Source organism: Aedes aegypti, chromosome 1 (genome assembly GCF_002204515.2).
Source record: "Aedes aegypti strain LVP_AGWG chromosome 1, AaegL5.0 Primary Assembly, whole genome shotgun sequence".
NCBI lineage: Eukaryota > Metazoa > Arthropoda > Insecta > Diptera > Culicidae > Aedes > Aedes aegypti.
Genome location: NC_035107.1, coordinates 147,916,298 through 147,933,465, shown reverse-complemented (window position 1 = coordinate 147,933,465; position 17,168 = coordinate 147,916,298). Strand labels below are relative to the sequence as shown.

Sequence of the window (17,168 nt, the reverse complement as noted above, 5' to 3'; positions counted from 1 at the left end):
GACAATCTTTTTCAATAGTTCAAATGCATCTTTTCGTTTATTTATTCAAAAACAAGTCCTTGGGCCAGGGGTAGATCAGGTGAGTGGTTGACCGTGATTGTAGATCGTCGAACGTATTGCTTCCAGGCGTCGGATCCGGATTCGCGGCCTCCACCGGTATGTTTTTCGCCTCCGAATGCACCTCCAATTTCCGCGCCTGATGGAGAAGTGTTGATGTTCACAATGCCGCAGTCCGATCCGCCCTCACCAATCCACTGAAATTACACAGAAAAATATTTTCTCTTAGCGAGCTGCAACTGTTGAATAGACGGTTTTAAGGGATGTTCAAGCTAGTTCTAAAAGGTTGAATTAGCCCGGGTTTTTGATAATTCCCACAAGTTTGAATGGCATACAGAAGAATAAAAGAATAAGTAACATATCGCAAATGAGCAACAAGGAGTGCAAGAAATGCAGGCTGATGAGTAACTCGATGGCAAGCGATGTTAAGCGAGTTTTCTAATAACAAATGCAATATCAGCAAAAAAATGAAAAAAAAAGTGTGCTGAAATTGCGACAATCAGTCTTATCCGTAAAGCAAGACTACGAGAGAATCAATGCACAACTTGGTGCAGCAGAAGCCTAAACGCCACTAAGCGTTTTCCATCGCAGGTAACGTAAGAATATGTCAGATGATATTGAGGAGTGCCAAGGGAAGAGCGGCCCATGATGGTCCGAACGGGACAGCGCACAGTATTTCGATAGGCCGAAATCGTGAACTTAATTCAGTAGCACTCTTAAATGTGATTTTTCTGGAATGGTGTCTTCGGACGAAAATTTTCTAAAAATATGGCGCATTAATTGGCGGTAAATGTTAGTTCGCAAATTTGCCGTAGGCGGCGCTGTAAAATTAAAATTTCTGAAATGACGATCTTTAAATATGGTGTCTTCGGCAAAGTTGTAGATAATTTAAATACAAACAACTTTGCCCAAGACACCTAGTCTGTATCTAGTCACGTTTCCAAAATATGGAGGTATTTTATGAACGACCCCCAAAAACAATTTTTCTTGAATATTATGAAAATGTGAGGTTTTCGGTAGCAACATTGTTCTACAAAATTGTGTAAACACTTAAAATGAATCATTTTCTTGAAGACACTTAGGTTCTAAAATGTAAGGGAAAGGAATTATAGTAATTTAAGTGCAAATATCAGACACTTTTCGGAGTCGTTTATTTTTTCGGGTGGCAAGTGGTGGCAGATGAAACCCATTGGGATTAAAAATATATCATAAGTAGTTTTCAATGTCGATAGTGCCATGATTATCCACGAGTATCCCTTCCAGTTAACCGGATTTGTATCAGAGTCTATTTAGGCAAGTTGGAGAAAAATGCTTGCTCTGACCATCTTCATGAGAGTCATACACTTATTTTCACTCTCGCCTTCTCTCTACCATTCGCTTTTTTGATTTTTATGCTTCTGCACTCTCAACTTAACAAACACATTCAATGCGTGGAATTTAAACAGCGACGAAAAAAACTTTGTCTGTTTACACATCTTGCTTAAAATGTGAACTACTCTTTTAGCCAAGAACTGATAAGTGATTAATAATTTTTGGCCGCTATGTGAAAACCCTTGCTTAATATTTGTCCTAATTTAGTTTAGAGTGTGTTTATGTTTTATGTATGCTGTCAACTGTGCGCTTATTTTATAGCCAGCAGTTGTTTTCAAGTGCTATTTCAATTAGTAAAAATGGTTGACGAAAAAGATAAGTTAAAAATAGTTTTAACAAACCAAACATGCAAAGCTGTTGCGTACCTTAGCTAGAATCTATACAAATACTTCAGAAAAAAGCGATTCAGAGTGAGCCTTCGGTTGATTTCAATACCTTTCAATACCTTTAAACAAAAAATATTCTATTCTGCAACAAAATAGAATACGACTATTTTTAAGCCAATGCGTTAGGTAAAAAAAATCCTCAATACATCGGTATTAAATATTGATTCTTGTCTCAAAAACCCTTATTACCAAAAATAATAAATAAGAAGCTTAATAAAGGGATATACACAATGAACGTAATAAAAACATACATACCTTCTCCGGCGCGTGATTGAAACTTGCCTAAATAGACTCTGATACAAATCCCGTTAACTGGAAGTGATACTCGTGGATAATCATGGCACTATCGACATTGAAAACTACTTCTGATATATTTTCAATTCCAATGGGTTTCATCTGCCACCACTTGCCACCCGAAAAAATAAACGACCCCGAAAAGTGACTGATATTTGCACTTAAATTACTATAATTTCTTTCCCTTACATTTTAGAACCTTAGCGTCTTCGAGAAAATGATTAATTTTAACTGTTCACACAATTTTGCAGAACAATGTTGCTACCGGAAACCTCACATTTTCATAATATTCAAGAATAACTGTTTTTTGGGGGTCGTTCATAAAATACCTCCATATTTTGGAAATGTGACTAGATACAGACTAGGTGTCTTCGGCAAAGTTGTTTGTATTTAAATTATCTACAACTTTGCTGAAGACACTATATTTGAAGATCGTCATTTCAGAAATTTTAATTTTACAGCGCCGCCTACGGCAAAGTTGCGAACTAACATTTACGCCACCTTTTTAGAAAATTTTCGTCCGAAGACACCATTCCAGAAAAATCACGTTTAAGAGTGCTACTGAATTAAGTTCACGATTTCGGCCTATCGAAATACTGTGCAGCACTCTTACAAGAGTTGAAGCAATAGCAGCTGGCGGCGATTAGGATGCCTGGGCTTACTCAAGGTATGCTGGTCGCTGAGCATAAAGCAACTCCATGAAGTTTGCTTCAAGTGTTTAGGGAAGGACAACGGCAACTGCGTAGTCCTAATCATATGAGATCCGTGAACTAGCACGTCGATAACGGTTATACTCGTAATGATCATCAAGCGATTCGATGTAGATATTATATCTGATGGACAGCGGGCAGTGCGAAGTAACGCGTCCAAAGCTCGTAGTTGGAGAGCAGTGTCCATCGTCGGTAAGGTATTAATTGATGTCCTGAAGCATGAACGAAATACTTTGGACCTAGATTGCGTAGAGCTAGTTGCAGTGATGCCACAAGCGTGTCAAGCTGCTATGTCGAGGAACCTCCTACCAGAGACAACAGGCTGTCGGTGTACTGGTAATCAAGGTATGTGCATTGTACTCTGTAGTCAGAGTAAGGTGATCTCACTTGACTAAAGAAGCAATCTTCAACATGCTGGCCGTTTTGTTTACACACTTTACTGCCTGACCTGGATGATGCGAAACTCTAATCAAGCACGGTTGGACGCAATTATAAAAAATAGAGATAAAAGTAGAGTGCGTGCAGGTGCGACCGCAATAGAATAATTCCTCTCCAACCAATCAGGAGTCATTACTGCCTGGCCTGGATGATGCTGAAACTGAAACAACCCGGCCACCATCTGTGTGGACGAAATTGTAAGATAGAAAGAAGTGAAGCACACAAGGAGCAGGAGCGACCGTATTAGAATAATTCTTGACAATATTGCTTCTCCAATCAATTAGAAGTCAATCGCCGACTACCTGTCTCAGAGGTTTGTAAACATAACGATCAGCCATTCCGACCTACCCGTTCTAGTTTTCTCCTCAAAGTGTTTGGTTTGTTAAATGTTAGTGTTAAGGAGATTTTGTATTTTGTTTGTTCATAAAATATATGACAGGTAATGTTTGTAGTAATAGGGCGATATTCAAAACTGAAAAGGCAATGTATGGCTTTTTTCAGTGGTAGTAAAAACGAAATCCTGAAGCAAAAAAAGCACCATGGAAGATGAACTAAACACAAAAAGTTATGTATTCACTTTACACTTGATTTCTAATCACTACTTTTTTGATCCAGTTTCCTAATTGCAAGTAATTTGCGTTTTTCATTATTTTCCATACGTTTTGACAGTTCTCCAACTACCATTCTTCCATGCGCTTGTGTTGCGCGATCATTGAGTGGAATACAAACAACAGTGTCGTCGCTCGGCGGCCAGTGAAAGAAACAGAATGTTCGAAAGGTTGTTGCCTGTACTTTTTGCCGCTGGCGCCAACTGTTAGCGTTTAAGAACGAAATAAACAGTCGTTACCCTATTGTTTAGGTTTTCCCCAGTTGCACTAGGCATAAAACTAGGGCGAAAGTATGTCGGCTAACCGTAACCATGCAGGCTACCACCCACCGAGCTCCCAAAACCCACCACCAGATGTCTGGTAGCCAGGGATGAGATATGTACTGTAGCAAACATTTACCACCTCGACATTCACATTTTTCTACACGACCATCAAAATCCGAAGCAAACCATGACCGTTCAAAACAAAAAATGTCACGGCTCTTCAAAACTGTAATCTTCTTCTTCGCAACGTTTTTTCAAACCCGAATGCGAAATGACTCGATAAAGGCAGCATGAAATTGAACTTGTTTATATGTATCGCAACGGAATGATTGTGCTCTTGCTGTTAACGCTAATAGATATCAATTAGTTGAAAACACAAGCGAAATATTAGCGATTGAATTATTTTACATTTTTTCCAATCATTCACCTCGAGATGGCTGCCCGAAAACGGTCATAGTGGACAGACAAAAACATGGTATGGTATTGATGCTGCTTCTGCTTTGTGTTTTGGTTGACTGGCAGAATCGATGAACTTTGGCAAATTGTGATCACAGTTCTCAAGCCTGCTGGTAGCATAGCATTCGGTCATGAGGGATGGCGAAATGGGGGCCATCGTAGAAAACCCGAATGGATAAGGGTAATGACGACATAGGCCAAGAACCTCAAGGGCTGAAAATAAATTACTGGTCGTTACAGCTGAAGGAGCTAGTCGATAAATTACAGTTGAAATTCAAAATGGTAAAGTTGAGAGAAGCTTGAAAGCAGACGAAGAGTTGTGTGAGAAAGAAGTTAGCGGAAAGTGCACACCAGAACTCCGCCGTTTTTAGCATTGAAATCACAGAATATCTAATACTGCCCTACGCCGTCTCCTGGTACATTCCAGCATCGTTCTTGGTCGAAGACCGATCCGTCACCACATCGATAGCCTAGGACGCGTAGAAGGGTCCCAGAAGGCTGCAGCCGAAGTCCCCCAAGCCAATTCGAGGAGAGCGGGGCCAGACGTACCCGAAGCATTCGAAAGCGATAGGAGAACACCGACTGCAGTTACCAAGTCGCAAGGAAGGAGTGGACAGGTGGTGTAGCTGGCAGAAGATGGGGCTCCGAAGTGAAAAGGTCAGATTAGCCAATAAGAAAGTGGGAGGAAAGGGAAGAAAAAGAATAGATAGAAGATAGTAGCCTAATAAACCTGTGAAGGAAAGAAAGTTAGAGTTTGGCAGTGAAGTGCTTGTGGGTTTTCCTAAATTTCTAGTGCGAAGATTCTCTGTCCGCAGTAAATTAAGGTGAGCGTGCCGATCCTTAGGCAGTTCAGTCGGCGAGTCTCTAAGACGCTCCCGATTGGCTGACCGATACTTACAAAAGTGAGCATAAAGTGTCACTTTAGTGAACACACCTTGTTGGTAATGCGAATCATTTCCAAATTTCCGATCCGATCTGTTCTAGGTGAACGTACGTGTACATACAGAAGCACAAAAGATGAACGTGGTACAGTGATCCAGACTCTGGAACACGAATGCTTCGATAGTCTATGCCAGAGTGCCAACTTGAGCTGGTGGGAGACGCCTAAGGGTGATAATGGCTCCTGGCTCCTGGAGGGCAGAAGCCGACTGAGTCGCTTCGATCGATAATCGATTTACTCTTCCTGTATTACGCCACTTGCCCATGAACTCCAGTGCCGTATGCTGCAGATGAAGTAAAGGAAGGGCTGATGGTGACAAATGAAGGGCTTGGCAGAAGGTGCGAAATCGTTTGCGTCCAATAAGGCACCGATATCCGATGGTATCACTTGAAAACGGTAATCATTGCAGGTTCGAACATGTTGAGATCCGTGATGCAACGCTGCTCAATGGGCATAATATTATATTTTCGATTGATAACCATGGAACTGATTTCAAGGAATCCGGATCTAGCCACAATAATTTCGAATGAGATGATAGAGTCGATATTTGCTGACTCTAATTAAAACTAACGAAATTTACATAAACTACTGACATGTCTAAAATTACTTTGAACTGACTCCATTGGACTTGCCTTTAAACCAAACCGACAATGTGTCAGGGACACAAAGGATAGTTAAAATATCATTTTGAAAACATCCAATGAATGAACATTATCTATTAAAAAAACACTTACCTGGAATGCGGAGCCAATGTTCGAAGTGAAAAGCGACGACGAAAGTCCGTGGTCTACTTCATTGTTCCATTCGATGGCTTCGTTCAAATTCTTTGCCTTCAGGATGTACACAATAGGGGCGAATGTTTCTTTGTGCACCACCGGTGAATCATGCGCAAGATTGGTAACTATGGTCGGCTCAACGAAAAATCCGGGACGGTCGATGACTTTTCCTCCACATTCTACTTTGCCTCCTAGTTTAACGGCTTCTGCTAGAGTATTCTTGTAGTTGTCCACCGCTTGTTGGTTGTGCAATGGTCCATACAGAGTCGACTCCTCTAAAGGATGGCCAACTCGCTTAAGCAAATTGTTGTAGCGTTTGACTAGCTTGGTTACAAACTCATCGTATAGCTTTTCATGAATGATGAGACGTCGAGTACTAGTGCACCGTTGGCCTGCCGTTCCAATGCAACCGAAGAACGCTGCATCAAGGGCCATATCGGTTGGAGCATCGTTATTGATGATGAGAGCGTTGTTGCCGCCAAGCTCAAGTAAGAATTTTCCAAATCTTCGTTGAACTTCTACACCTACCTCTCGACCGACCGCTGTGCTGCCGGTGAATGAAAGAAGCTTCACACGCTCATCGGCTACCATCTTCTTGCCAACGTCGGTACCTCCTTGGCAGAGTGTAACAACCGGTGGCAAGTTGTTTCGTTTCAATACATCGGTAACAATTTTGGTAGTGGCGATGGACACTAGCGGAGTGCTGGGCGCTCCTTTCCATAGAACGGAGTTGCCAACTGCTAAGGCAATGGCTGCATTCCATCCGAATACAGCACATGGGAAATTGAATGCAGAAATCACTCCAATTAAACCTAGAGGATTCCATTTTTCAATAATAGTGTGCTTGGCTCTTTCCGACGGCAGAATTTGTCCTGCAAACATTCTGGAAAGTCCTACGGCATAGTCACAGATATCTACAAATTCTTGAACCTCGCCAACACCTTCAGCCATAATTTTTCCCATCTCCAGTGATACGAGCTTACCGAGTGGTTCTCGATACTTCCGTAGTTCATCACCGATTTGGCGAACTATTTCACCTCGGTATGGTGCCGGCAGATTTTTCCATTGATGATACGCAGTGGTACCAACCTCTAGACATTTTTCAAGCTCAGCTACAGTGCCGGTCTTTACCTCTGCGATTACATCACCACTGGCTGGGTCAATGGATTTTACAACCTCACCGGTTCCAGTCCATTCTCCATTAAATACACCGCTATTTACTTTGCCCAGACCTAGGTCCTTCAGGAAAGAATATTTGCTGTTTTCCACCAAGTAAGTCGATGCCATTCTCAACGTGTTCAATCGGAGCCCTTTCACGATCTGGTCTCCGCGGATCGTACCGGTACGCAACACTGTGGAAATCATACTGCAAGGAAAGAAATCAAAAGAAACGCGATTGGTACTAGCACAGATTCTTTGAGGTACTGATGAAGGAGGATTTTTTTTTCTGCTGAAGTGACGTGCTGCACGCCTTATTTGAAAAGTGAGAGGCGAAACTTGTTATCTCCGTTATCACCGCAGCGCATTCAAATGCTCATGTGCCTAGCCTACCTCCAGCGATTGTGGCTTATCAGAGCAAGTTGTTATTATTGTCCAATGGTGTTATTTGTTGCCAGCTTCGCAAAATAGTTAGATAAGATAGATCCCCCTGGCTTGAATGGCCGTTTGGAGATCATTTCTGTGTTTCCAAGCATCACTTGAATCAAGTGCCTGGTTGAAGGTACTGAATGTATGTAGGTGGTTGATAAATGAGTCGGAATGTTACTTATAGTCAGGATTTATGTAATAGATTGTCACATTTGTCGTGAAAGCTGAATTTGCGAGTTATATCTTTATCGCTACTTCTTTATTTTATGCATAGCATATCCTACCTGGTCTAGATTAGTTATTAAAACACTTCCATGTTTATCAATTAAGAGTTTATATTGCTAAAGTTATCATTTTTTGATTGTTCGATTGTGTGGCAGGCCTGATACTGATACTTGATACTTAATACTCAACAATGTCAAGAGTTTCCAGGAGCGAATGGGATTTATCGTGCTCTCCTGTGATTTTTTACACAAAGTTGTATACACGATATCGAGTAATTATTTGCTCATAAGCAATTTTGCTTGGGTGTTTTCTTGGAAATTGAAGGTGCTTTTGCTAACGAGTCTTTCAATGCCATATTAGAAGTTGCGTGTAATCATGGGCTACCTACAATGATTACCGGATGCTTAAACTGTCATTTTTTAAATATATGAAAAACCGAATTTAGTACTATACCATTTAATTCCACTAGAGTATGTGTCCTTTAACAGATACGCGTATTTCGACCTCAACTGTAAGGCCGTCTTCAGTGTCGTGACTCGACTACGATACGCGTATCTGTCAAACGATACAAACTCTAGTGGAATTAAATGGTATAGTTCTAACTTCAGTTATTTATTTATAGGTATTCCACTTAACAGAGTGCTTCGGGAAGACCAAGCAAGCCGGTTTGTTTTTTTTTTTGTGGCGGTTTTTTCTTCTCGGTTCGTTTCGCGCGTTTCGCTAGTCAGTGCTGCGGGAAGCCCAACCTGAGAGTGGCTGCTCAGTCAAGGATGGAGGATTCATTGGTGAGCTCGTTCCATGCTTTTATTTCAAATGAATGACTTCCCACGTTCATCGCTGGTTCGTCACTGTGAGTGTCGGCATAAAGTCTTATTCATTAATTATTTATGTTTTACATAACATTATAAAAACATCCTTTTCCTCTTACTTTTTATTTTTGTGTTAAAAAAAATAACTTTGAATTGTTCGACACTATACGCGTCGACTTACTGAAGGTTCACTTTATTCAACAAACTGTGAATGGTACGTCACTGTAAGTGTCGGCATAGAGTGCTTTTATCCTGACAGCGGTAGGAATGTTGGGTTTATGTTCTACAAACTTTGAATAGTTCGTCACTTCAAGTGTCGGTATTAGCTTTCTTCCACTTGGAAATTTTCCATGTTATCCAACAAATATTATATTTATAATCATGTAAAAACGTAACAAATATTATTCAGACTTCCTATAAAATAAATAAATAAATTATTTTTCCAAGTGTTATTCTAAGGATTCCTTGTGGTATTTCATAAGAATTTCATAAGCGTTTAAAAAGAATTCAATTGGGAAAATGTGATTCATGATTTCTCAGAGAAGTTCTCCGCAGATCTATCTGTATTTTTTCACAGATATTTTTTTTATTTGCCTAACTAAGAAATGCTTGAAGTTTCTAGTGGAATACGTTCAAATATTTTTCCGCGAAAATACTCATAGATTTTCCGAGTAATTTGTTCACTGATTTCTTAGAGAATTATATTATTGTTTTCGAAAGATTCTTCTGGAAAATTTACCGGAGGATATTTTGAAGACATTTTTCATCAGATTTACTAAAATTTTGCAGTTTATTCTTGAACTTCTAAAAAAAACTCCAGGAGTTCCAACAAGTATTCTTTCAGGTTCTAGAAATAATTTCTCTACAACAACAAAGCAGAATGGATAGATATTCCAGAAGAAAGTGCGGATGAAAGCGACAAAGAGTTACGGGAAGCCTTTGTGTTCAGCCATCTGGTTAGACAACCATTGGTGGATGTGGACAGAATCTCATGGTTCGAAAGAATGCTGCGTGCATTGGCATACGTCCATCATTTTGTGGAGACACTGCGTGCTGGAAAGAATAACGGAACGGACTTTGTGGTTGATTGCACAACCTGAGGCTTTTCCAGACGAGGTAGCAATACTACAGCAAAATTCGGCACGAAACAGTGATCAACAGAAACAAATACCTAGGAGTTTCCAGCAGTATCGTGAAGCAGTCGCCATTCGTCGATGAGTGCGAAGTTTTGCGGGTAGGCAGCAGAGCAGCAGAAGCACAGGTGCTCACCTATGATGCCAAGTTTCTCATTATACTACCTAGAAACTACCGGATTACGTTGCTAATGCTGGATTTCTATCATCGTAAGTACGGTCATGCTAATGATGAGACCGTCGTCAACGAGGTGCGTCTGAAATTCTACGTGCCACGGCTACGAGTTGAAGTTCGACAAACTAGAAAGCGCTGCATGTGGTGCCGCGTCTACAAGACAATACCGATTCCACCAAAAATGGGGCCGCTTCCAACGGCACGACTACAGCCAGACGTACGCCGCTTCACGTTTGTGGGCATAGACCATTTTGGATCATATTCGGTAAAGATAGGACGTAGTGTAACGAAGCGCTGGGTTTGCATTTTCACTTGCCTCACAATCAGAGCTATACATCTAGAGGTGGTTGCTAGTCTGACCACCGATGTGTGTAAACAAACGATCAGAAGATTTGTAGCTAGACGGGGCTCCCCACAGGAGATCTACTCCGGCAACGGAACAAATTTTGTTGGGGCTAGTCGGGAACTTCAGGATGAGATCAACCGAATTGGCTGTTGCTGTGCAACCGAACCGGGTGGCTGTTGGGAAAGAATGGTTCGTGCCGTGAAAACAGCTCTAAGATCCATACACTATACCGGAAGTGAGGAAGTTGGACGAAGAATCGTTTGTTACGGTGCTGGCAGAGGCAGAAAGCATGGTGAACTCTAGACCATTAACGTTCATTCCATTAGAAACGGCAGAACACGAATCATTGACCCCGAATCACTTTCTGCTTTTGAATTCAACCGGAGTAAGAGAACCCGAAAAGTTTCCGACGGACGCAGGAGCAGCGTTGCGGAACAGCTAAAGCATGGTCAAGCACACTCATGACAACTTTTGGCGTCGATGGATGGTGGAATATTTGTCAACGATAATACGTCGGACGAAGTGGTTCCGGGATGTAAAACCAATTCAGGTAGGGGACCTTGTGTTCGTGGTCGATGAGAATGTGAGGAATCGTTGGTTGCGTGGACGAGTGATCAAGACGATTTTGAAGCGACCAGTTACGAAGTTGGCAGTGCTGGACGTAGAAGGATCTAGTGACGCCACACCGAAAGTCGAGGCGACACGGGGGAGGATGTTCGCCGCATCAGCCCACTGTCGTGACCCAACCCAACAGGCAGTCAATCAGACTGTCATAGGTAGGAGAAGATGAGTAGTGTATTGATAAGCAGATTGTTGTGAATCGAAGATTAAATTTGATCTTAAAAGATAGAAAGTGTGAAGTTGCTGTTGATGATGAAAGCAACACAGTGATCATAGTAGCCAAGATCCTTACACTGTTAGTTGACGTTGTGAAATTTGTTAGACAATTAGTTCATTCCCGAAATACACTCTAATCAGTATAGACGTGTTTTACTGCCCTCACTATTCATCAACCAATAGGTTATTGGCCCTTTACGCTAACCTCGTTAGGAGAAGTCCACTGGTATCTAGGAATGGAAGTTAAACGAAATGAAAAGGGAGATTTCTTTCTGAGTCAAGAACGATATATTGAGCAAGTCGCGAAGTCAACTGGTCTGGCAGAAACTAAACCATCAAGAATACCTTTGGATCCAGGATACCACAAGCACGAAGCGAGTGAGCGTCTTCCTGATAACAAGGACTATCAAAAGCTGATGGGTCAATTGCTGTACGTATCCGTGAATACCAGACCAGATATTTCTGCTGCAGTATCCATTTTAAGCAGATAGACAAGTTGTCCAACGAAAGGTGATTGGGTTGAGCTGAAACGAGTAGCCCGATACCTCATGACGACCAAGGACTTATGCCTGCGACTAAGTAACACGGAAGCGAGCGAAGGACTTCTGGGATTCTGCGATGCTGATTGGGCTGAGTGTCGAGATGAAAAAAATCCAATAGCGGATTCCTGATAAAGTACAACGGAGGGACGATTAGCTGGGCATGTCGTAAGCAAACGTGCGTATCGCTGTCAACGGCTGAAGCAGAGTTTGTAGCACTATCTGAATCAGTTCAAGAAATGATGTGGTTGAAGCGATTACTCTGTGATCTTGATGAACAACCCACCGTACCCACCATTTACGAAGATAACCAAAGCGCCCTTAAGATGCTGGACAGTGTGAAATTCAGCAACCGGACTAAACATATTGATACAAGATTTCATTTTGCACGAGATATGAAGACGAAGCGAGAAGTTGATTTTGTCTATTGCTGTTCCGAAGATATGGTCGCAGATTTACTCACGAAGCCTCTAGGAGCAGTTCGTTTGGGAAAACTGAGGACGATGTCTGGAATCGAGATCATGTGTTGAGGAGGAGTGTTGATGATGAAAGCAACACAGTGATCATAGTAGCCAAGATCCTTACACTGTTAGTTGACGTTGTGAAATTTGTTAGACAATTAGTTCATTCCCGAAATACACTCTAATCAGTATAGACGTGTTTTACTGCCCTCACTATTCATCAACCAATAGTTGCAAGGTAAAAATTAATAAAACTAATTAATTACAGAAAATTTAATTGGTAATTTATTATAGATTTGTAGCATTACGAAAGTTATTTTTGTTACTGTTAGTGAATTGATTGGGCCGTACTAGCGGAGACTAAAATGTAAGTAGATTGATAAGGAATAAGGATAAGAACTTGGTTAACAATAGTATATTACTTGCAGCTTTCAGCTGATCATACTCCCACAATACGCGAGTTTCTGCTGCAAGATTTACTTATTTTCCGAATGATAATCTCAGGATCCTTCATAAATAACATTTAAAAATTTATCCACTCTCCATTTTTGGTTCAAAAACTACTCCAAATTCCTCTACGAATCACTCCATATCAGATTTCTATAGAAACACACACAAAATAAGGTTTGAAGAACCTTCTTGGTATTTTTTTTAATAATTGCAGCTTGAATGTAATTCCGATGAGGATTATCGACAATGTCCTTGTATGATTTATTTGTTTTTCTTCATCTTTTATAATAGAAAATGATTAATGTTAAAACGGATGGAATTTTTACTGAAAGTGTTTGTAACTAAAATCTTAGATAATATTGTGCGAAATTTCATGATACTGTAGTGAACGTGTTGATGTAGAACCCAATTTTTCTACCTTTAGAAATCCAAAAAAAAAATTGAGGGTCTATTATCGATTATTTTGTGGTACTGTGGAAGTTTACCGCGAAAATATTGCCGGTATTGTTTAGGAAAATTACCGGAGATATATTGTGGTAATGTAGCGGTATTTGCTTGAGTAATTATTTAAGGATATTTTGTTACGGTAGAAGTATAATAAAAGGCAAACGAACAGCAATATAAATTCATTTACGCTTCAAACGAACAGCAATATAGTTCACTTGCAATGAACTTGCATGCAAGAGTGAACCCGAATCACTCGCAAATAAACTCTTCATCGAGCTTCACTCGTACAAGTTATCGTTCACTCACTTGGCGCGAACACAACTCATCTCACGAAGCATGCGCCATGGGCCGTTGGGATTGAGTATGCTCTCCCGTCGGGACCACTTGTCGTTAGATTTAAAGAATAAGACGTTGAGGAAAAGAATGGACCCGAGCTAGCTAAATGCGAAATGTTTGAGAGGGAAAAAGACAATATTCACTGATCGGCTCAAGGGATAATCGGGAACCGACTTTTGATAAGATCGTTCCACGATTTCCGGTACGAATGCCGAAAACATAAACTGCGACCTTTCTGAGGCATCTCAAGTTCTGTCTCGTCCACTTTGATCTGACCCGTGGAAGAGGCAGGAGTGTGAAGTTTTGTTCAAGTAGTTTCGCGGTGTGTTTGTAAAGGTAGTTAAAACGTGGAAAGTATCTTAATGTTCAGTGTGATAATTGATAGGTGTTTCCCTCCCGATAGGTAGTGCTAGAGTAATAAATTAGCTAGCTTGTGCGGTGCTGTGCGTGATAGTGGAGATAAAAAAAGGTAAATTTATATAAACGCTTTCCGAACCAAAAGCTTACCCCCGTCGAATAGCCGTTCGACGGCTTTTTGTTTAGCAGTTTGGTTTCCCGCACCATCCCACCTCCCGCTCGGCACACCGCGCCCAATTTCGCCATCTTTGGGGCCATCCATTAATTACGTAAGGGTTTATGGGGGGAGGGGGGTTTGAGATTTCTTACGCGCCATACAATTTATTTTTAATTTTCATACAAAAATTCTTACCATGGGGGGAGGGGGGTTGAAAAACCCCGAAAATTGTCTTACGTAATTAATGGACCGCCCCTTTCCACACTTCTGACCCTACGTGCCAGCTTCGAATAACTGCCGGCCGGAGTTAGAAGGGAGTTGCGCCGTCACCATCGCACTCCGGAAGAGCGATTTTCCATCCCAATAAGGAAAATTCAACGTGTCGACGACGATATCGGCACAGAGCGTCAGCGCTATTCATTCCGTGCGCTTCTGTTCATCCGTGGGCAAGCGTCGTAGAGGCGACGCGAAGAAGGAAGCAGCCTGTAAAGCAGAAGCCAGACTGTAAGTAGAAAGGCTATTTTTGTCCCTGTACTCAAGTTGGTGAAGCGTTTGGAAGCTTTGGGAAGCGTTTGAAAGCTCCGGAGCGTTTGCTTAAAGTTTAAAGGTTAGATAGCTAGAAATCCGCACAGTTAGGAGCAGCCTCCTGACACCGCCCATACTACCCCATTGGAAAATAACGAGCAAACATCTCTGGTTCCCACAGGAAAGTGGTTCCCACTGACAACTCAATGTTTGTAAATAAAAAGTCGTTTAAGGACTAACAATCAAGGAAGGCGAAATCTTTTTTGTCGAAAAATTTCCTTTCTCGCAACAACAGTTATATTAGCACAAACAAACGGTTGCAAGCTATTCGTTTGCAATACAGCAAGTTAATTAGAGTTGATATGGTTAGCGTGGAATACATTTAAATATCGGAGAAAACTTTCTCTAATATGATTACGCCAATGTACGTTGTTGTTCTTGAGTTTGATGCTGACCTCGAAAACATGGTTGGCTAGCACCGGGCTGGTTAGGAGAAAGTAGAAGGGAGAGGAAGAGGAAAGAGAACGTTATGTGAAAGTGGGTACCCGAGTAGAAGTGAATGTTAGTAAAGTAGAAATGAATAAATGTTAATAGTAGTTTTGCGTTTCGTTAGACCTTGTTGATTATTACTGAGTTGAAGTCCCTTTAGTTGAATGCACTGGTCTTAGGATATTTTTCACGTTTCGTTGTTTGTTGTAGTATAGTTCTTTGTTACTCCAAGTCGGACTGCTTGGGATTCTCAGTCCTCAATTTTTGTCCTGAAGCGAGAAGGTGAATTGTGGGCGGGACGAACTTGGCCTGTGATGATACCAGTCGACCACGTGCATTCGGAATCGGTAGAAAGTCGAGTTGTCCATCCGAATACAGCACATGGGAAATTGAATGCAGAAATCACTCCAATTAAACCTAGAGGATTCCATTTTTCAATAATAGTGTGCTTGGCTCTTTCCGACGGCAGAATTTGTCCTGCAAACATTCTGGAAAGTCCTACGGCATAGTCACAGATATCTACAAATTCTTGAACCTCGCCAACACCTTCAGCCATAATTTTTCCCATCTCCAGTGATACGAGCTTACCGAGTGGTTCTCGATACTTCCGTAGTTCATCACCGATTTGGCGAACTATTTCACCTCGGTATGGTGCCGGCAGATTTTTCCATTGATGATACGCAGTGGTACCAACCTCTAGACATTTTTCAAGCTCAGCTACAGTGCCGGTCTTTACCTCTGCGATTACATCACCACTGGCTGGGTCAATGGATTTTACAACCTCACCGGTTCCAGTCCATTCTCCATTAAATACACCGCTATTTACTTTGCCCAGACCTAGGTCCTTCAGGAAAGAATATTTGCTGTTTTCCACCAAGTAAGTCGATGCCATTCTCAACGTGTTCAATCGGAGCCCTTTCACGATCTGGTCTCCGCGGATCGTACCGGTACGCAACACTGTGGAAATCATACTGCAAGGAAAGAAATCAAAAGAAACGCGATTGGTACTAGCACAGATTCTTTGAGGTACTGATGAAGGAGGATTTTTTTTTCTGCTGAAGTGACGTGCTGCACGCCTTATTTGAAAAGTGAGAGGCGAAACTTGTTATCTCCGTTATCACCGCAGCGCATTCAAATGCTCATGTGCCTAGCCTACCTCCAGCGATTGTGGCTTATCAGAGCAAGTTGTTATTATTGTCCAATGGTGTTATTTGTTGCCAGCTTCGCAAAATAGTTAGATAAGATAGATCCCCCTGGCTTGAATGGCCGTTTGGAGATCATTTCTGTGTTTCCAAGCATCACTTGAATCAAGTGCCTGGTTGAAGGTACTGAATGTATGTAGGTGGTTGATAAATGAGTCGGAATGTTACTTATAGTCAGGATTTATGTAATAGATTGTCACATTTGTCGTGAAAGCTGAATTTGCGAGTTATATCTTTATCGCTACTTCTTTATTTTATGCATAGCATATCCTACCTGGTCTAGATTAGTTATTAAAACACTTCCATGTTTATCAATTAAGAGTTTATATTGCTAAAGTTATCATTTTTTGATTGTTCGATTGTGTGGCAGGCCTGATACTGATACTTGATACTTAATACTCAACAATGTCAAGAGTTTCCAGGAGCGAATGGGATTTATCGTGCTCTCCTGTGATTTTTTACACAAAGTTGTATACACGATATCGAGTAATTATTTGCTCATAAGCAATTTTGCTTGGGTGTTTTCTTGGAAATTGAAGGTGCTTTTGCTAACGAGTCTTTCAATGCCATATTAGAAGTTGCGTGTAATCATGGGCTACCTACAATGATTACCGGATGCTTAAACTGTCATTTTTTAAATATATGAAAAACCGAATTTAGTACTATACCATTTAATTCCACTAGAGTATGTGTCCTTTAACAGATACGCGTATTTCGACCTCAACTGTAAGGCCGTCTTCAGTGTCGTGACTCGACTACGATACGCGTATCTGTCAAACGATACAAACTCTAGT

The 17,168-nt window shown here is 41.2% G+C and overlaps 1 protein-coding gene across 2 annotated transcripts in view; it reads right to left on the bottom strand.

Moving 5' to 3' along the window:
* Nucleotides 1–7: 7 nt before the first annotated feature.
* The window catches only part of LOC110678056 (putative aldehyde dehydrogenase family 7 member A1 homolog), a 33,653-nt gene continuing 16,492 nt past the window's right edge, over nt 8–17,168 (bottom strand). The window contains exons 2-4 of one of the 2 annotated variants that reach the window (XM_021850582.1): nt 15,554–16,143; nt 6,258–7,075; nt 8–254 (exon numbers count right to left, since the gene is read on the bottom strand). In XM_021850582.1, coding sequence (XP_021706274.1) covers nt 42–254; nt 6,258–7,075; nt 15,554–16,142 — 1,620 coding nt within the window. In that variant the 5' untranslated portion in view covers nt 16,143 and the 3' untranslated portion in view covers nt 8–41. Of the gene's footprint in view, nt 255–6,257; nt 7,786–15,553; nt 16,144–17,168 lie in introns of those variants that run through there. The other variant, XM_021850576.1, reaches the window with a different exon arrangement.